At 60.7% G+C, this 20,019-nt stretch overlaps 2 protein-coding genes and 1 non-coding gene across 9 annotated transcripts in view; 2 read left to right on the top strand and 1 right to left on the bottom strand.

The window, feature by feature from the left end:
- The window catches only part of AP1B1 (adaptor related protein complex 1 subunit beta 1), a 28,206-nt gene extending 19,026 nt beyond the window's left edge, over positions 1-9,180 (top strand). The window contains exons 12-22 of one of the 7 annotated variants that reach the window (XM_054392985.1): positions 916-1,175; positions 3,022-3,223; positions 3,971-3,991; positions 4,513-4,665; positions 5,281-5,426; positions 5,896-6,025; positions 6,511-6,595; positions 7,046-7,132; positions 7,766-7,920; positions 8,418-8,426; positions 9,106-9,180. In XM_054392985.1, the coding sequence (XP_054248960.1) occupies positions 916-1,175; positions 3,022-3,223; positions 3,971-3,991; positions 4,513-4,665; positions 5,281-5,426; positions 5,896-6,025; positions 6,511-6,595; positions 7,046-7,132; positions 7,766-7,920; positions 8,418-8,426; positions 9,106-9,180 (1,323 nt within the window). Of the gene's footprint in view, positions 1-915; positions 1,176-3,021; positions 3,228-3,970; positions 3,992-4,354; positions 4,393-4,512; positions 4,666-5,280; positions 5,427-5,895; positions 6,026-6,510; positions 6,596-7,045; positions 7,133-7,765; positions 7,921-8,417; positions 8,427-9,105 lie in introns of all 7 variants that reach the window. The other 6 variants (XM_054392986.1, XM_054392983.1, XM_054392982.1 and 3 more) reach the window with 6 other exon arrangements.
- Positions 5,493-5,597, top strand: LOC128975908 (small nucleolar RNA SNORD125). Its single transcript, XR_008489363.1, has one exon. It is a non-coding gene; the product is annotated as a small nucleolar RNA SNORD125 (small nucleolar RNA).
- A 2,981-nt stretch (positions 9,181-12,161) lies between the features above and the next one.
- Positions 12,162-18,511, bottom strand: GAS2L1 (growth arrest specific 2 like 1). Its single transcript, XM_054392596.1, has 5 exons — positions 17,867-18,511; positions 15,247-15,354; positions 14,904-15,000; positions 14,485-14,629; positions 12,162-13,317 (listed from the first exon to the last, which is right to left on the bottom strand). The coding sequence occupies exons 1-5, from the start codon at positions 18,509-18,511 to the stop codon at positions 12,162-12,164; spliced, it is 2,151 nt and encodes a 716-aa protein (XP_054248571.1).
- Positions 18,512-20,019: the final 1,508 nt, after the last annotated feature.

The following is a 20,019-nucleotide window of genomic DNA, read 5'->3' on the forward strand; positions in this document are numbered from 1 at the left end:
AGAGATCATGGGGTCCAACCCCCCTGCCAGAGCAGCATCACTCAGGGTAGTCTGCACAGGAATGCATCCAGGTGAGTTTGGAAAGTCTCCAGAGAAGGAGACTCCACAACCTCCCTGGGCAGCCTGTTCCAGTGCTCTGTCACCCTCACTGTAAAGAAGTTTCTCCTCATGTTGAGCTGAAATCTTCTATGTTCAAGTCTGAACCCCTTGTTCCTTGGCTTATCACTGTGAACCACTGAAAAGAGCCTGGCCCCCTCCACTTGCCCCCCACCCCTCAGATATTGATAGACATTGATCAGATCCCTCTCAGTCTTCTCTTCTCCAGACTAAACAGCCCCAGGGCTCTCTCAGTCTCTCTTCACAAGGGAGATGCTCAAGTGCCCTAAGCATCCTCCTTGCTCTCCCTTGGATTCTCTGCAGCAGGCCTCTGTCTCTCTGGAACTGGGGAGCCCCAAACTGGACACAGGATTGCAGCTGTGGTCTCAGCAGGGCAGAGTAGAGAGGTAGAAAAACTTTCCTAGCCCTGCTGGACACCTTTCTTGATACATCCCAGGATCCCATTGGCTCTCTTGGCCACAAGAGCACATTGTTGTTCCATGGAGAACTTGCTGTCCACCAGCACTCCAAGGTCTTTCTCTGTGGAGCTTCTTTCCAGCAGGGCATCCCCTGACCTGTCCTGGTGCCTGCTGTTATTTCCCCCCAGATGTAGGACCCTGCACTTGTCCTTGTTAAACTCCATGAGGTTTGCCTGCAACAGATCCCTCTGTAGACCCTCAAGAGCTTTAGCTGTGAGCCCTCTCACACCACCGCCAGGCTTTAGCCGTGGCGGAGGCTCTCGCAGCCGCTCTGCAGGGCGGCTGCAGCTTGCCCCCGCCCAGCAGCGGTTCCATGCCTGCCCCCTGCTGCCTCCCCAAGGACTCGGACAACCCCGACCTGCGGGACCGTGGCTACATCTACTGGCGCCTGCTCTCCACTGACCCGGTGGCGGCCAAGGAGGTGGTGCTGGCCGAGAAGCCTCTCATCTCGGAGGAGACAGACCTGATCGAGCCCACCCTGCTGGATGAGCTCATCTGCTACATCGGCACCCTGGCCTCCGTCTACCACAAACCCCCCAGCGCCTTCGTGGAGGGCAGCAGGGGGGTGGTGCACAAGAGCCTGCCCCCCAGGATGGGCTCGTGAGTACCTCTGCTTCCCCCCCGCAAACCCGGGGGTTCTCCCTCTGCTCCCAGCCCCGTGGGATGCTTGGACACCCAGGAGAGCTGGAGGGGGTGGGATGGGTGGTGCTCCTCGGAACGCAAACCAAGAAACGGTTTGGAGGGATGGGGACCTCTGGCTGGGATCTTTGGTCCCACAGGTGGTGGTGTGATGGGGGTTAGGGGGGTGGGCTTCCCAGAGGAGAGGTTTGGTGATTTCTCTTCAAATCCAAGGCTGGATCCATGCAATGGGCAGGTTGGATGCATGGAATTCCAGGGGTGGATGCATGTGATGGGCAAGTTGGATGTATATGGAATTTTGTGGGCATGGAATTCTAGCGGCCTGGAATTCCAGGGGTGGATCTATGCAATGGGCAAGTTGGATGTATATGGAATTTTGTGGGCATGGAATTCTAGGGGCCTGGAATTCCAGGGGTGGATCCATGTGATGGGCAGGTCGGGTGCTGAGCCAAGTGGCCGTGGTGGCCATATGTGGCACCATGCAGAGCTGACTGTGTCCAGTGTGCTTGGAACTGATCCCAGGTCCTCCTCCCAAAGGGAATCACAGAATGGTAGGGGTTGAAAAGGACCTCCAGACATCATCGAGTCCAACCCCCCTGCCAAAGCAGGGTCACCCAGGGCAGGTCACACAGGAACACATCCAAGTGGGTATTGAAAGTCTCCAGAGAAGGAGACTCCACAACCTTTCTGGACAGCCTGCTCCAGGGCTCCAGCACCCTCACACCAAACAAGTTTCTCCTTAGGAACTTCCTGGGTTCCAGCTTATCCCTGTTGTTCATTGTCCTAATCATTGGGTAGCTCCTCCCCTCCTTTTCCCTGGCCTCAGTGGCTGGCATGGTTGTGTTTCTCTTGTCCCACTTCTCTTCTAGACAAAAGAACTTCCAAAACAAAAGAACTTGCCCAACAGGTTTTCTTCTCTTTGAAGTCTGATTGGTTCAGCCTGGGTCAGAGCTGAGTCCAGTTTGGAGCTGGAGGAGCTTCGCAAAGGTTTTTATAGGAGCCCACAGCAGTAGCCTCTTACCCACTAGCAAAACCCCCCAGACACAAACCCAAGAGAATCACAGAATTGTTTAGCTTGGAAAAGCCCTCTAAGAGTCCAAACCAGCAACCCAACACCACCATGGCCACCAAACCATGTCCCAAAGTGCCATGGCCACAGGTTTCTTGAACACCTTCAGGGATGGAGACTCTACCACCTCCCTGGACAACCTGTTCCAATCCCTGACCACTCTTGCAGCAAAGAAATTTTAAGTCATCTGCAACCTTACCCTCCTCTGGCACAATTCCAGGTCATTTCCTCTCCTCCTATTACCTGATCCTAGGGAGAAGAGACCAACCCCCACCTCACTGCAGCCTCCTCTCAGGGAGTTGTAGGAGGGCAATGAGGTCTCCCCTCAGCTCCTCTTCTCCAGACTAAACTACCCCAGGTCCCTCAGCTGCTCCTCCCCAGCCCTGTTCTCCAGACCCTTCTTCCCCAGTTTTGCTGCCCTTCTCTGGACCTGCTCCAGCTCTTCAATGTCCTCCTTGGAGTGAGGAGCCCAAACCTGACCCCAGTATTCAAGGTGCAGCCTCCCCAGTGCCCAGTACAGAGGCACCAGCACTTCTCTGACACAACTCAGAGCTGTCCTTAGGAGGCAGAGGGATCAGCCTCAGCCCTCAGCAGAGGGTGATTCCGATGGGAATGTGTAGGGAGCTGTGCTGGGATGAGGCACCTCCTGAGCCTGTCTGTGTTGTGAAGCTCAGTGGGCCCTGGCAGCTCAGCTGGGGCTCCTCAGCATCTCTCCTCTCTCCCTTGCCGTCCCTGCAGGAGTGAGAGTGCCGAGAGCCCCGAGGCAGCCCCCTCAGCGGTGCAGGCAGCTGAGCAGCCAGCTGTCATCCCCACTCAAGGGGACCTGCTGGGGGACCTGCTCAACCTGGACCTGGGCCCACCGGAGAGCGGGACACCCATCGCCACCTCCACCGTGCAGATGGGGGCTATGGACCTCCTCGGGGGTGGCCTGGACATCCTGGTATGTCACAGCCCCCACCTGGTCCTCATGGCTGCCCTGATGGCTTTGATGCTTGCCTGCAGCTCCTGGGCTTGGGCTTGTCTGCCCAGAGATGACCAGGCTGGTCTTTTCCTTCTTCAGCTGTTGAAGACAGAGGAGTGATGCCCCTCATTTGTCCTGTCCTTGTTAGATGGCTGGAGCAGGCCAGGGGTTAGTGCCCCCAGGCACCTTTTCTCTGGGTACCTGAGGTCTGTGTAGATGCTGCTGTACATGCTGTGCTGCAGGGGTGGTCCTTCTTCCTGGTAACCCTGCTGAACCCCACAACGCATAAAACAAGGACAGCCCCCAAGCTGCTGCAGGGCTGGGCTGAGGTGTGCCCACTCCCAGCCCATGGGATGCTTTAAGAGCAGGAGATCTGGAGGTGAAGGCTTGTCCTCTGGGAATCCAAGCCAAGAAATGAGGGATGGAAACCTTTGGCTGGGACCTCCTGCTCCACAGGTGCTGAGCTGGGCTTCTCTAAAGAGAGGAGTTTGGTGTTTTCTCTCATAGAATGCAGCAGGGGGGGGACAGGGACACAAGACCCTGGTCATGCTCTGTCCCCTGACTCCAGGGCAGCCATGGACAGACAGCTGGCTGTGCTGGCATCATGAAGGGACTAACCTCTCTTCCCTCCTGCTCTTCTCTCTCTGGTGTGGCTTTCTCTTCTCTCCTGGCTTGTCTCTGCATGTGGCTGCCTCTTCTCTCCACCTTGCCTGCTTCTGCTTGGAGATGGGCGACGAGTCGGAAGGGGTAATGGATCAGCCCTTTGCCTTGCCTTAACCCTCTCCACCATGCCCACCCCCTGCTCCCCCACCTCCTGCAACCTGGGGCCTCCACTTTGGTGCCCAAGTGAACTTTGCTCCCCTCTGGGAACAGCCAGGCCCCCAGACAGCTCCTGGTTGGGGTCTCATGCTGGACTGGGGGTGGCTGCAGCTGGAGCCCTGCTGACTCTGGGCAGGTGCTAGCTCTCACTGGTGCTTTGGAATGCCCTTGGGGGGTCTTTTTTTTTTGTTTGTTTTTTTGGAGTGCCCTTAAGAGGACCTTTTTTTGGGACCCCTGTGCCCTTGGTGTGCCAGCCCCTGCCCTTGCTGATGCCCCTTTCTTCTCTTGCAGCTGCGAAGCGATGTGGGAGGCAGTCCTTCTGTGAGTGTGTCCTTGCTCCTGAGCCCTTCTTGCTCTCTGCAGCCTCTTCCTCTTCCTCCTCCTTTCACCCTGCCCCGTGGTGGCTCCCCCCACCCCTGCCCCATAACTCTCTTCTTTCTCTTCCACAGATGGATGGAGGCAGTGGTGGCACCTTTGCACCAGCATCCATCACCACGATGCCTGCCAAACTCGGGGCACCCCTTGGCAGTGGCCTGGAAGACCTCTTCAAACTCACTGGTGGGGTGGGGACCCTGTCAGGATCCTATGTGGCTCCCAAAACGGTGAGTGGGACACCCCCAGTGCTGGCTGCTGCCAAAGCTTGGGCTGCTCAATGTGAGACAGAAACCTAAGCAGAGGGGGGAGCAGGGCTCTGTCGAGTCCCATCTCTGGTTTTGGGGCTGTTGTGGGGAGGGATGTTTGGAGGACTCAACAGCAACATCCTGCAGCTCTGGCTGGGCTGACAGCAGCTGTGCCTGTGCCATGTGTTGGTAGCTGTGACATAGTCTTGGTTTAAACTCCCTCTGTGGTTCTGCCAGGCTGGAGAGCACCGAATCCCAGCATGGTGGGGGTTGGAAAAGGCCTCTGGAGCTTCTCCAGTCCACCCACCCTGCTAAAGCAGGGGCACCCACAGCAGCTTGCCCAGCATCACAAAGGCCAGGAGGAGTTGGAACGTCTGCAGAGAAGGAGACTCCACAACCTCTCTGGGCAGCCTGCTCCAGGCCTCCAGCACCCTCACACCAAAGAACTTTCTCCTCCTGTTCAGATGGAACCTTCTGGGTTCTAATTTGTGCCCAGTGCCCCTTGTCCTGTCCCTGGGCACCACTGAGCGTGGTGGAAGCTCTGAAAAAGGTTCCTTTTGGGTACAACCCCCGGGGTTTCTTGTCTCCTTAACCCAGGTCTGGCTCCCTGCCATGAAAGCCAAGGGGCTGGAGATCTCTGGCACCTTCAGCCGGCAGGTGGGCTCCATCTCCATGGACCTGGTGCTAACAAACAAGGCCCTGCAGGTCATGTCTGACTTTGCCATCCAGTTCAATCGCAACAGGTGAGGTCCCTCCTGGGCTGAGTGATACCTCTGAGGTCAGCTGTGGAGCAAGGGGCTTTGAAATGGGTTGGAAACAGCCTCACATGATGATCCTTCTCTCTCTGATGGCTGTGGTGGTGATGAACCTCAAACCAAAGCCTCTAAGAAGTTGACTGAAGAGGCTGTTCCTCTGGGGTCTGACCATCCTTTATGTGTCCTCCTGAACTGATGCTTCCTGTGTGAGGGACACAACAAGGATGGTCCTGAGGGAATGCTGTAACAATGCTAGGAATGGTTGTGAGTCTGCCTGGGAGGAGAGGGGGAACCATGGAGCTACCTGTGGTTGCCCCAGGGTGGGCAAAGCAGTAGCCAGCCTGGTCCTGGGCCAGGGCAGAGGCAGCAAGATGAGAGGGGATGTTCCTGAGGTGGAGATGGAGGATGATGCTGATGGAGATTGATCCTACCTTGACCTTCCTGGATGTCTCTCCAGCTTTGGTCTAGCCCCAGCAGCTCCTCTTCAGGTCCATGCACCCCTTGCCCCCAACCAGTCTGTGGAGATCTCCCTCCCCCTGAACACTGTTGGCTCTGTCATGAAGATGGACCCTCTGAACAACCTCCAGGTAGGGAATGGCCTAGGGGTGTCCCAGCAGGGAGCAGGAGGGGTCCCAGGGTGGGTTTACTCCTTCAAGGGAGCTGGAGGGAGGTGTGATGGCAGGAACCAGGCAAGGAGAAGTGCTCAGCTCATCACCTCTGCTCTTGGAGCTCAGTCTGCCATCCAGCTCCACACAGCGTTCCTCTGTGGACCCTGGAAAGTCTTCACTGACAGCAGCAGAGCTGAGCCTTGGCCAAGCATCTGCTGCCAGTGTCCCAGCATGGGGAGAGATGGTGGGGCTGCAGTTCCAGCAGGGAACTGGGAGAGAAGGGTGAAGGGGTAAAGCCCTGGTAGCTCCCCCTTTTCCCCTGTATGCTGCAGGTAGCTGCCAGTTCCCTGCCTATGGTGCTTGTGGGATGGGTTGGGCTGGGCTGGGCTGCTTATTTTGGGAACCACTCAACCTGCTGTAGTTCAGAGCAGATGCTGACTTTCCCCATGTCCTTTCCATCCCAGGTTGCAGTGAAAAACAACATTGATGTCTTCTACTTCAGCACGCTGTACCCACTGCACATCCTCTTCGTGGAGGATGGGAAGATGGGTGAGCTGGGGGGGTGCTGGTGGCTGTGGCTTCTGCCACTGGGCTGTGTGGTGCCATCCTACCCCCTAAAATCCTTCTGACCACGTTCCAGTCCCGGGGATGGAGTTGGGAGCCTGGTGCCCCTGGCTATCTGGAGCAGACAGGGATAGAGTCATGACCAAGCTGTGGCTATCTGAGGTGGCCTGAGCCACCTTCTAACTCCTCCTTGCCAGGGAGAGCTTCACTCACTGCTCCTTTTGCCTTACGTGAGGCACTGCCCAGCCTCTCCTCCATGCCACCATGGCTTCCTAACCCCCCAGAGCAGATGGCTTTCCTGCTGCTGGCCTCAGGGTGCTGCTGGAGGGGGTGGCAGCAGGGCAGGGTGCCCACTGGTGAGGTGGCAGTGCGGCCCTGTGTTGTGCCACCTTGGGGGGCGCTTCCTGACGCTGCTGCTTTGATTCCTGGCTGCAGAGCGGCAGATGTTCCTGGCCACCTGGAAGGACATTCCCAATGAGAACGAGGCCCAGTTCCAGATCAAAGACTGTTCTCTCAATGCAGGTGGGTCTAAATCCTTCAGGAGGACCCAGCTCAGTTCATGACTAGTGATCAGCTCAGCCCAGTTAGCCCAGCCCAGGCTGCACAGAGATGAAAGCTCTTTGTGCTCATCTCCAAGAAGGAGCTGCTGCCTTGATTGCCCTTGTAGGAACTTGGCAGCTTCAGAGATTCTCTGCCTGTTGGGGACATCCCTGTTGCTGGGCACAGGTCCTGTGCCCACCCTGGCATCAGTCTTGCTGCAGAGAAGCTGAACTGAGTCATGCAGCCCTGATGCTGCTCAGCCTGTCTTGGTGAGCCCACGGACAGAATGAGCAGGAGCCAGGACCAGGCTCCTTGGCACCTGCTCACCTTCCAGCTCCTTCTCCAGGAGCCCTGGTGCCAAGTGGGACGTGCAAACCCCAAGTAGGAACAGCCAAGTCCTTTCAGTCCTGCTGGCAGCAGCAAGCAGCCCTTTGTGGAGCCAAGAGCCCCTGGGGAGGACCTGGGAGCCAGGATGAATAGAGCTCTTCTCCTCCCTGCGTGGGGATTGTGGGGTTTGGTTGTCCTGGGAAGCAGGAGAGGAGGAGAAGCTGGAGCAGGAGCTGGTGGTCAGCCCAGTGTCCTGCACTGAGCAGCAGCTCTGCCTTCCCCTTGCAGATGCTGTCAGCAGCAAGCTTCAGGGCAGCAACATCTTCACCATCGCCAAGAGGAACGTGGAGGGCCAAGATATGCTCTACCAGTCCCTGAAGCTCACCAACGGCATCTGGGTGCTGGCAGAGCTCAGGATCCAGCCCAGCAATCCCAGTTTCACGGTACAGCCCTTCTCCTGCCTGCCTCCTGCCCACCCTGCTGCCCACAGTGCCTTCCCCACTCTCTGCTCAGAGCTTGGGGTGGGCTGGGTGGTCCCGTGGGACCTCCTCCCCCCACCACCCCAGGGTGCTGTCAGTGCCAGTCCTGGTGTTCCACTCACATGGGGAGGGTGAGATGTGGCCTGTGCTGCCCAGCTGGGCTGTGCAGCAACACTTGTTCTCTGCTGGTGGCACTCTGGTGGCAGTGACAGGAAGCAGAGAGGTCCCAGCTCACCCATTAAAGCAATACCCCTCAACCACGGCCCCTTCGTGGGGCATCCCCAGAGCTCAGTCCTCATGCTGGGCATCAGCCGTCTCCAAATCCTGCTTGGCCCAGCCCCCTTGCCCACCCCCCTTCCTGGCAGTGGGTTTCTTTGGGGTGCCATGAGCTGTGCCACCCTGACTCACCTCTCTGTGTATCTCTGTGCCCGCTGCCCACGCCAACCTGCCCACTCGTGCAGGACCTGGAGGTTAGCAGAATGGTTCTCACCCTGGCTTTGGGCTGTTGCTGGCTGCTGCCTGCTCCTTTCCCCCCTCCTCCTTGATGTCTTGACTTGCCAGTTCTGTGTGTGTGTCTCTTGGTGCCTCTCCCTCCCAGCAGTGCTGGCATGAGACTGGTGCCAGAGCTTTGCCAGAGGTGAATGTTTTGGAGGGTGAGGGCATTCCCACCACCCTCCTTGGCTTGCTTGGGATGAGGAGAGCTGCGAATCTTGATCCTGTAGGATTCTTCCTTGAGCTCTCCCTTTGGGCTGAGGAGCTAATTGAGTTCAGAGTCATTTAGTATTTAATTGTTGAGCAAATAACCAGAGGGGCCTCTTGCTGCTGAGGAGAGGAAGATGCCTTTGCGGGGGAACCTTTCACCCTCAAGCTACAGGCACCAGAGTAACCCCCAGGAGATGCTTCCTGTGCCCCTGCCTGCCCTGCTGCCCTCTCTGCCTGTGCTGCATGTGGCTGTCTCTGCAGGGGGGGGAGCTCCAGCAGCCCAGGGAAGGGTGTTCAGGGGCCTCGATGCCTTCAATGTCTTTTAACCAGCCCCAGTAAGCCCCGTGGGATGCTGCAGTATCCAAGGCTTTGCACTCTGGGGCTAGTGGCTCGCTGGTGGGGGCTAAGGTGCCCTGACCCCTCCCCCCCCCCGCTCTCTCCCTACAGTTGTCCCTGAAATGCCGAGCACCAGAGGTGTCCCAGTACGTCTACCAAGCCTATGAAACCATCCTGAAGAACTGAGGGGCAGCTGCAGCCCATCCCGCTGCTTCTCCTCCTCCCGTTCCCGCCCGAGGGGGCGGGGCAGGACCCGTGTGCATGTCTCCTTTTCCTCCCTGCTGACTCCCAACCAGCCCCGGGGCCCCAAAAATGGAGCCTTGAGCTCCCTGCTCTGCTGCTGCTCCCGCTCCAGTGGGGCTGGGAAGAGCGGAGGTGGGCCCGGGGCGGGGGGGTCGGGGTCCCAGCCAGCCCCTTCCATCCCTGTAGCAATCGGTGTGTGTGGTGCAGTGCCCTCCTTGCTGGTGATGCCCTGCTCCAAGAGTCCTGTCCCACCCTCGGCATCCCTCCCACTGCTTCTTTTTTACCGAGCTGCTGGGGGTGGGGGAGGATCTGCTCCTCTCCTGCCCTGCAAAATCCTCCTCCCTGCTGCCCAGGGAGGGGGCTGGTGGAGGGTTCAGCACCCCTCAGCCCTGGGAATAGCAGCCCTGAGCTCATTATGAGCCTCTTTGGGGACCCAAAGTGCTGTGGGATTGGGTGACGCTGGCTGCAGCTCCCCCTGGATTTGGCGTCTGCTGCACCCAGAGCAGGTGCAGATTTGGCTTCTTCCTTCCTCAGTTTTGTTTCTTGTCTCTCCCTGGGTTTTTCCCCTGGTTCAGGAGCACTGTGGGTGAGCCCCCAGCCCTCTGGAGAAGGTCTCCTCCCCATGAGAGCTGCTTCCAAAGGGCCCAGGAGGGCTTCAGGATTTCAAATTTGAGGCTGTACTTCAAAGTGCAGGGTTGGGGGTGGGGAGGGGAAGGGTTTTTCCAGCCCAGCCAGGGCCTAGGAGGGCTCCCAGCAGCAACTTCCAGCCCCACGGCTCCCTCTGCTCTCTCCTGTCACCCATGGGTGCCAGAGAGGAGGCTGCCACCTTCCTTGGGGGTGACACTGCTCTTTTCCCCCCAGCCTCCCAAAATAAAGCCATGGGTCCCCCCCACCTAGAAGCATTTGGTGCAGGAACTCTCTAATATATAAAATCTCAATCTCTTGCTGCTCCTTTGCGTTCACTCTGCCCAGAGGTGACCCCATGCTGGGGCCCAGGGACAGGGCCTGGTGCTCCCTTAGGAAGCAGGATGCTGTGAGCTTCCTCCTGCCAGTGCCCTGCCCTCCCAGCCAGCAGATAAAGTCCTCTCCAGGTCTTGGTGGCCCTGGCCTCTGGCTCAGCAAGGCCTGAGGCAGCAAATTGCCCAGCACTGGGCAAGTGGCCAAGGTAAACTGGGACAGGATGGTCCCTGAGGAGGGTGTGGGGCAGCCCTGGGCTCAGCTCTCCCAGCCTCTCATGGCTCCACCAAGCCCACAGCAGCCCTACACAGGGGTGTGGGGTCCAGTTCGGAGGGGACAGGGGGACACAGGGATCCCTCCCAGCCCCTGAGCCCCTCCTGGGGGACAGCTGCAGGGGTCATAGCTGCTCCCTGCAGGGGGACAGTGCTGGCTTTGGTGCTCAGTAGGGATGGGCACCATCCCCTCCTACCAGGTACACTGCTGGGTACAGTCACTGTTACCAGTCACTTGCACCACACTGGGGATACTGGCAGTACTCTGGGACATCTCATGGTGGACTGGTACTGCTCTAGGATGTCCCCCAGGACCTTGGCATTGCTTTGGGGCACCCCATGGGGTACTGGTACCACTTCAGGGGCACACAAGGCAGCAGGCCTGCTGCTGGACACCCCATGGGTTGCTGATGCTGCTCTGGGGCCTCCCATGGGGCACTGGCACCATTCTGGGACACCCTGCAGGGTACTGGCACTGCTCCCAGGAGAGATGCAGGGGCAGGCAGCTGGTAAGCACAGTAGCCACACTGCTTTGGGACCCCTGAGGTCACTACCAGCAGGTCCACACCCTGTGGTGACCCACACCCTGCCAAGTCCTCCCTCAGGCATGTTCCCCCTGGGGCAAACAGCTCTCAGGTGAAGCCCCTTTGCCACAGGGTACTTCTGGCTCCAGGCAGCTCTAAGCTCTCTGGTGACCTGGAGGAGTCCCAGATGCAGCTGAGGCGTCCCCATGGCTGCAGTGGGGTGCAGACCACTCTGGCTCTTCTCTATGTTCCCAACCCTGCCAGCTGCCCCACAGCCTTCCTCCCTTGGGGTTCTCACATCTCTCCCCCTTGGCAGGTCCCATCTTCCCTCAGAGGGTCTTGTGCCCCCCCCCCCCCCACCCAGGACAGATGACTGGAGGCAGTGGGCTCAGCTCCATTGGTCTTTACTGGCTTGGGGAGACATGCAGGGCCAGCAGGGTGGGGGGGTGCCATGGTGGCCTGGGTGGGGACCTCCAGGACTAGCCCTGTCCTATGTCAGGGACATGAACAGATGCTGTGGACAGCACTGCAGCCAGCCAGCTGCTGAGGGGGGCTGGAGAGGAAGAGCTGACTCCCCTGCCCTGAAACAGAGGTTGTGACAGCAAGCTGCATGTCCCCAAGTCATCTCAGATGTGGAGAGGAGGAGAAAGAGAGAGATGAGAAGGAAAAGGTGACCAAAAAAATGATGGCAAGGACAGGAAGGGCAAGAGAAGGCAGCCAAGAAGGTAGTTAAGGAGAAGATGACAAGAAGGAAAACAAGGAAAGAAGAGTGAGGAGAGGTGAAGAGACACAGATCAGACGAGAAGAGCGCATTGCTCTCCAGCTCTGCTCCCAGACACCCAAGACACAGCACAGCTGTCTGCTCCAGCCACCATCACCATGGCCACCATCACCATGGCTACCCACCATGGGGCCGCTCCCCATGGGGCTGGGGCACAGCCAGAGCTCTTTATGCCTGACTGGGAGCTCCTTGGAGGGCCCAGCCCCAAGTGACAACAGTCCCCAGGTGCAGGAGGCCTGGCTCCACAGCCAGCCCAGATCAGTGCCCATCACCCGGTCGGGGCCTCTCTGTGCAAGTGCCGTCACCACCAGCAGCTCTGTGATGTCCCCAGGGGCTGCTGCGGACTTCTCCCCATCCTGCTTGCCACCCATGGCCACCAAGCTGGGCATCTCACGGCCAGGCGTCTTCATCCAGCCCCTCACGCGCCCGCGGGGCCCAGGTGGGCTCCAGGAAGGAGGAGAGGACACTCTGCAGAGCCCCCCAGGGCTTGGCGCTGCTGTTGGGGGGCTGAGGGGCTGCCCCATAGCTCCGCGGCGTGGGGATCCTGGACGGCTTCTTGTGGGGCTGCGTGTCCTGCCGGGGCTTGGCGCAGGGCCGCGGGGAGGGCACAGGAACCGAAGGCACCGGGTCGGTGACCCCTGGGGGTCCGTGGGCCATGGCTGGGGGCTCCTCTGCCAGCTCGTCCTCTCCCGGCGCCCAGTCGGTGTCGGACTCGGGGCCTCCCCGCGTCTCCCGCGCCTCCCAGGAGGCCGGGAAGCAGCTGCTCTCATCCGAGGAGCTGGAGAGGGCCGGCCGGCGCCCCGCGTCCGCCGCCTCGGGGGCCGCCGGCGGTGGGGGGCCGGCGCCATTCCCGCTCCGCCGACCGTCTTTGGCAAAGACGTTGAGGGAGGACGAGGAGGATGACGAGGAGCAGTAGGCTGAGTCGGCGGTGCCGGAGGGCGGCGGGGGCGCAGGGGGGTTCTCCCGGTCCTCCATCTCCTCCATCATACGCGTGTTGGCCAGGAACTCCTCCTCCAGCCGGCGGAAGAGCTGCTGCTCCTGGCCGGGCTCCAGCCGCAGCGGGGCCCGCAGCCGCCGGCCCAGCTCCTCCAGCTCCCGCTCCAAGGCCTCGCCGGCCCCGCCGCCATGCTGGCTCTCCGCCCGCCATCCCTTGACGCCTTCCTCCAGAGAGGCGCGGCGCGGGGCGGGGGTCCGGCCGCGGGCGGGGCTGGCGGCCCGGCTGGAGGCCTCCATGCGCGTCCAGGAGTGCTGCCCGTCCCGGCGGCGGCTGATCAGCAGCAGGGGCTGCGGTCCGGGGCGGCCCTGACTGCGGGCACGCGGCGCGGCGCGGGCGGGGCCGTTGGGCACGCGCGAGCGGCCGCGCTCCTCCTGGCGCGAAGGCACGGCCTCGCGGGGAGCCGCCTGCGGCGGGACCCCACCGCGGCTGGCGTCGCGGCGGCGGGGGGCGCCCCCGTCCCGGGAGGGGCCCAAGGGGCCGCTCTGTGCGGAGGAGGCCGAGGAGTCGCTGTCACCGGAGCAGCGGCGGGCGCGGGTCTGCTCGCGGGGCCTGGGGAGGGCACGGGGAGGCGGATTAGCGGTGAGGGGTGCTGGGAGAGGCAGTGCACACCCCCGGTGCACTCCTCCGTTGCCCCCCTGCCACCATTGCACATCGAATCACCTTCTTTCCTGCACATTTCACCTCCACACTGCCTCCACCTCTTTCTGCCCTAGTCCCTCCCGTTGCACTGCCTTTGTCCCTCCTTTTCACCCCATGCTCCCCACTGCCTCACCCATTCCAACCCGTTCACCCTATTGTACCCGTTGTCTCTCTATTGTTCCCCCGTCTTCTCTAGTGCACCCCATTACGACCCCCCTCCAATTTCACACCTCTACTGAAGCGCCCATTCCCTCCACTGCCCTCCATTCCAGCCCACTGCCCCCCCAGTGAACACCTCCCATTCCCCCTCATTGTACTTCCCATTGCACTCCCCATTTCCCCCACTGCCGCCCCATTCCTCTCACTTCCCCCTGCTGCAACACATTCCTCCTTACTGCCCCCTCACTGTCCCTCCATTTCCCCCCATTCTCCCACTGCTCCTCCCTTCCTGCTTACTGCACCCCATTCCCCCTCACTGCACCTTGTTCTCCCCATTTCCCTCCCCCTGCACTTCCCACTCCATTGTCCCATCATTCCCCACCATTTCCCCCCACTGCACCCCCCACTTCCCCATTGAACCCATCACTGAACCTCCCATTCCCCCCATTGTCCCTCTAGTACACCCCCTTCCCCCATTGCTCTCCCCACCTCACAGCTCCAGGGGCCCAGCTCACCCTCCTTGGCTACAGCAGCCCCCCCACACACACTGTGCAAACGTGCCTGCACACTGGCAAAGGCAGGCAGACAGGAAGGCCTCAGCCCTACACTAGGCTTCAGCCCCCACAAGCCTCAGGCCCACGCTAGGCCTTAGTGCTATGCCAGGCCTCAACCCACACTAGGCCTCAGCATCACATTGGACCTCAGCTCCCACACCAGGCCTCAGCAACCATGCCAGGCTTCAACCCCATGCTAGGCCTCAGCTCCCACATGCCAGGCTTCAACCCCACACTAGGTCTCAGCTCCCACACCAGGCCTCAGCCCCCATACCAGTTCTGAGCCCCACACGAGGCCTGAGTCCCCACAGTAGGGCTGAGGGATTGTCCCACCCCTCCCCAGCAGCATCTGTGGGTGACCTACCTGAGCGTGCCACCTGAAGAGGGGCCGGTGGCATGGGGACGGCGAGGGGTGCTGGGGCTGAGGGCATGGGGTGTTGTGGAGAAGGTGCTGGGAGCTGGTTTTTGAGGGGAGAAGCCTGAAGCACGGGGTTGAGGCAGGCGGTGAGCTGCAAACAGAGGTGTTGAGAGGTCAGGGGGGTAACCCACACCACTCACCCCACCCTCACGGCGTGCTGGTATCCACCATCCCTAGCCAAGCTTTCCCAGGCTGCGCGCTAATCACCTCAGGAATTAATTTGGCCTCAAACTCACCTTTCCTCACTCCCCTTTTTTTTTAATCCTTTCAGCCAGATCAGCCCAGCCCCAGAGAAAGGAGCCCCCACATCAAGCTGGGAGTGGTGAAGCACAGTGAGCTGAGTGGGTGTCCCTGGGAGCACTCACCGAGGGAGGCACAGCGACAGGGGTCGTGCTTGTCCAGGTAATGTTCCAGTGTGTCCCAGCCACCACCAACACGCACCATCACGTGGCTCCTTAGCACCTGTGGGACAAGCCACTGCCTGTCACCCTGTGAGAAGGGCCAAAGAGCCACCCCCACCCCCGGTGCATCTGACATCTGCAGTGTGTGGTGTCTTGGGGTGCAGTAAAAGCAGCGTGGGGCCCACCCCATTGTGGTGTCCTTCAGGTTGGGTCCCCACTGTCCCGCAGGGGAAGGAAGAGGGTGAGGGAGTTCTGCTGTGGGTTGGGGGTGGGACATGGGGGTGAGAGACGCGGCGGTGGCTCTTACTCGGACGAAGATGAGGGTGTTGGAGTCGCCCACTTTGTATTTACCCTCGGAGACCTTGACCATGGGGAACTGTGAGGGGCAGGAGCAGCAGCCCAGGATCTCCCGCACCTGCCAGCAAAGAAGGAAGGGTTTGGTGGGGTGCAGCCCCCCCGCTATAGGGCTGGGCCCTGTACATAGGTGAATGTGGTGTGGGCCATATAGAGTTTGGGCCCCCAATGTTCACCCCCACCCAGTCTGGCAGCTGCCCTCCTGCCTGTACCTGCCAGGATGAAGCCAGATGGGTTTGGGTGGGAGCTCCAAGCACTGGGGATAACCCACAGCATCCACATGCTGTAGGAGAGAGGCCTATTGCTGGCCCCTCTCTGAGCAGGCTGAGAACAGATACAGCCCTGTTCTGGCACCACACATGGAGCCCACCCACCCTGTGACCCCAGGATGTGGGGGGCTCAGAGCAGCCCCAAAATGGGGAAGGAGGAGAAAACAACCCTCAGGCCCAGCCCTACTAAATCCCCAAACCAAGGGGAATTTGTCCCCCTCCCAAGCACCCTGATATGGGCTAGGGCCCTCCAGTGCCCCACTGCACTCAACATCTCCCAACAGGAAAAGGTTAAAATTTCTCTTTTTTGTTGCCCCTTCCCCCCCCCAAACTTCAACATCAGCCATAACTAAAAAGCCAAAGGGGGGATGTGGGGAGGCTTGCCAGGTGACTGCCCCACCACCACCACAGCTGTGCTGCTTGCCCCATTCCTGTCTCTCTCCTGCCCCATTCCTGCTCCAATCCTACTCCATTCTTGCCCCATGGCCTGCCCAACTCCTGCCCTGCTCCTACTCCATTCCTGTCCTGCTCTTGCCCTGCTTCTGCCTCATTCCTGTTCTACTCCTACCCCTATCCTACTCTATTCCTGCCCCACAGCCTGCCCCAACTCCTACTCCATTCCAGCCCCATTCCTGCCCTGCTCCTGCCTGCCAGCTGCCTGCTGGATCCGGGATGGCTGCCCTGCCCAGGCTGACGTCAGGGATTAGGCTGGGAGCCATGAGGACACATGGGGACGTGGCCGCATCCTGCCCTGCTCCAAGTTGGACACACATCCACACCCCCTCCATCACCCCTCCATTTTGGGGTTATTTTATGACTTTTTGGAGGGTTTTTTTGCAGCTCTGCCCATTGCAGTGTCCAGCTGGGGCAGGATCTGGCTGCTGTGATTCCCATTCGGGGTACCAAGGTCAGCCCCAACCCAGGTGAGGGTGGTGGAAACCGAGGCATGGGGCGGGGGGGGGGCTGGGCAGGATGTGGCCCCTCAGGCTCCTCCTCAGCTCCAGCGCTGCCCATAAAAGCCAATGGTGAGGAATTACGCAGCTGGGAAAAATGCAGCCAGGGTTGGCAGTGCTGGGCCTGGGGGGGGGGGGGGGGGTGGGGGGGATTGGTAGGGAGGGCACTTTGCAGCATGTGGGGGTGCAGGATGTTCCCTATACACTCTCCCAGCCCTGAGTGTGGTGGCTGCAGAACTTAATGAGGAATTGGGGTTTCAATTAAAAAGCAGCTTTGAGCTTAGGGAGTCAGGGGAGGGCAGCCCCCCCCAGCCCAGCCCTGTGTCCCCCCCGGCCCTGCATTAATCCCTGCCTCGCATGCGGGACGCGTCCTGCACCCAGCCTGGCTTTAATCCTTCCTGAGCCTCCTGGCCCCAGGCTGAGGGGGACCCCACACCCCACCTTGTGGAGTGGACACCCCCAACCACCTTTCCCAACACCCTGAATCATGGAGTGTCCCCATGGCCGACTGTCTGTCCCTGCGACACCAGTGCCAAGGGGCTGGGAGGAGGAGGACAGGAGCAGGTTCCTGGGGTGAGGACCTCTCTGTTCCCCCTCCTGCCATCATGGGGAGGAAGTGGCAAGGGTGACATGGGTGTCACCCTCGCTATGATTATGGCCATGGCCACCAAAATAACCCTGGTCCTGATGTCAGCAAGCTCTGCTGACCTCGGTTGAGTGGGTGGAGAGGACTTCCCATGGGCCATGGAGAGCCTGGGTGGGTGGGTGGATGGAGAGAGGATGGACCATAGACCGCCTGGGTGGGTGGAGAGAGGATGGTCCATGGATAGCCTGGGTGGGTGGAGAGATGGGCCATGGACAGCCTGGGTGGGTGGAGAGAGGATGGGCCATGGACAGCCTGGGTGGGTGTGTGGATGGAGAGAGGATGGGCCATAGACAGCCTGGGTGGGTGGAGAGAGGATGGGCCATGGACAGCCTGGGTGGGTGGGTGGACAGAGAGGATGGGCCATAGACAGCCTGGGTGGGTGGGTGGATGGAGAGAGGATGGGCCATAGACAGCCTGGGTGGGTGGAGAGAGGATGGGCCATGGACAGCCTGGGTGGGTAGGTGGACAGAGAGGACATCCTATGGGTCATGTAGAGTCTGGTTAGATGTATGAAGAGAGAGGATCTTCCTCAGGCCACGGAGAGACAGGCAAGGTGGATGGAGAAGTACATCCCACAGGCCATGGAGAGCCTGGGTGGGTGGGTGGAGAAAGGCGCTGCCCCAGGTGGAGAGAGAGCACCTCCCCGGGGCCATAAGGCATTGTGCTGGGTAGACAGCGATGCCCTCCCCCTCCCCGGTGTCTCACCAGCTCGTCCAGGTTCTTGAGGTCACAGAGCGAGATGGGCCTGGCCCTGCTGGGGAAGGTGCCTGCCGGGGGATCCTGGCTCTCCTGGCGTGTGCCCAGTGCGCCGTAGGCCATTTGGTCCCTCATCTCCTCCTCGATCTCCTCCTCCATCTGGATCAGCATGGGGGCCAGCATGCCGAACTTGGAGCCCCTCCTGGCCACCTCCAGCAAGCAGAGGACAAAGTTCTTCTCATTCTTCTTCAGCACCAAGTCGTTGGTCTCGAACATGAGGACGTCCTGAATGCCCAGGTCCTGGCGGCACCACTGGATGAAGTTGGAGACATTGTCACGGGCGATGAAGGAGCCTGGCACCACGTTCTTGGCCTGGAAAGTGACCTCGTTCTGGGGCACACGCATGCGGGCGGCTGCCTCGGGGTGCCGCTGCTGGAAGTCCAGGGCGGTGCGGTTGACGTTGTTGGCGTGGCGGCAGAGGTGGCAGCCTGTCTCCAAGCTCTCCAGGAAGGTGTCCACCTGCAGGTCCAGGTCGTAGAGGGTGTTGAACCACTCAGCCAGGTCCTCCTTCATGGCCTCCAGGTACTCCTCACTGGAGCGGAAGGGACGGATGCTCTTGGAGGCAGCTGACTGGATGTGGCTGGGGTCAGCCATGGTGGCTACCTGCCACATGGGAGTGGGGGACAGTGAGGACCATTACAGCCAGGAAACAACCCCCCTGCCAGCACCCACCTGCCAGCAGAAGCTCCTCCCCAAGCAGAATTTGGCTACCCAGTGTCACACACCCACCCCTTGGTGATCCCTCAGTGCCTCAGCTTCCCCCACCCATGGGGTAAGGCCCTCACTAGCAGCAGAGGAACCATTACCATCTCCAAAACCTGCCTTGCCTCCACCAGGACCCACAGCACCCCCCCACAACCCCCACTCTATGTCCCCAGTCCATGTTCCTTCCAATCCCTGTCCCATCACTCCATGTCCTTCCCACTCTGTATGTCCTCTACCTTGTGTCTCTTCCACCTTGGGTCCTCAGCCCTATGTCCCCCTGATGCCATGTCCCTTCCACATCATGTTCTTCCACCCTCTTGTCTCCTCCACCCGAGTTTGCCCCTCACCCCATGGCACTCAACCCTATCCCCCCTACACTCCTGCACCCTGTGCCCCTTCCCCACCTCATGTCACCCCCACCCCTTGTCACCTCCCTCCACATCTTGTCCCCCTTGCCCCCTGGGGGGGTTAATAAATAACTTGTCCCCAATGCTCCCCCTTCCCAGCCCTAAAGCTGCCCAGTCATGGTGGCTGTCCCCACCCTGTAAGCAGGTGACAGCCCCATGGACCATGATGGCAGGGGCAGGGAGACAACCCCCACACCCCCAACTACCCATCCCCAGCCCCACACCCGGGGGGATGTCCCTTGTCCTGGAGGGAGGTCCCTTGCCTTGGGGTAGGGCATTACTGCCACTGGGAGGAGAGGGTTTGGGGAAGCTGTGCTCAAGGGTGGGGGCTCCTCTGCTTCAGGAGGGAGGGGAACGCCAGGGGAGTCTGCTCTGTCCTGGGGGATCCTTGCGAGGAGGGGAGGTTTCCCTCGGGGGGCCCTCTGCTGAGGGGGTCTGGGTCTGTTATCTGTGTTGGGGGGGAGGGGGGCAGTGCCTCTATATCCGAGGCTCCCTCTTCTCTTGGGGGGTATGTGGGGGGGATGTTGGGGTTTGTGTCTTTCTCGTGGGGGTATATATGGGAGGGGTCCCCTTTGTGCCGTGGCGGGGGTCTCCTGCACGGGGGGAGCCCTGCCGTGGCCTATCTGCCCTGAGAGGGGCCGGGGAGAGGGTCCGTACCTGCGAGGCAGATGCCGACTTGTACGGGAAACATGCAGGGGGAGGCAGCAGCGACGACAGGGGGAGAGGGGCTGGGGGGGAACAGGGCTGAGGAACGGGGGACACAGGGACAAGTCCCCTACCGTACGCCCCCGCCGCCCTCCCCCGCCGCCGCCGCACTCACCGCCGGTTCCGCTACCGCCGGGCCGCGCCGCGCCGCCCGCCCCTTCCCCGCCGCGGGCCGGGCCGCGGCTTCCAGCGCCGGGGTGGCCCAGCCGCTGCCGCTGCCCCCGCGCAGCCCCCCGCCGCCATCCGCCGCCGCCGCCGAGCCCGGGCAGGGGGGCCGGAGGGAAC

The sequence above is a fragment of the Indicator indicator genome, chromosome 26 (assembly GCF_027791375.1).
Source record: "Indicator indicator isolate 239-I01 chromosome 26, UM_Iind_1.1, whole genome shotgun sequence".
NCBI classification, from domain to species: domain Eukaryota; kingdom Metazoa; phylum Chordata; class Aves; order Piciformes; family Indicatoridae; genus Indicator; species Indicator indicator.

What these genes read in the sequence shown, in the direction of transcription:
- GAS2L1 (XM_054392596.1), bottom strand. Translation starts at nt 18,511, where the DNA reads ATGGCTGACCCCAGCCACATCCAGTCAGCTGCCTCCAAGAGCATCCGT. An exon ending in TCAAGAACCTGGACGAGCTG is followed by an intron (nt 15,355 to 17,866) that starts GTGAGACACCGG and finishes CTTTGCTGGCAG; the next exon opens with GTGCGGGAGATCCTGGGCTG. An exon ending in CTGTCGCTGTGCCTCCCTCG is followed by an intron (nt 14,630 to 14,903) that starts GTGAGTGCTCCC and finishes CTCTGTTTGCAG; the next exon opens with CTCACCGCCTGCCTCAACCC.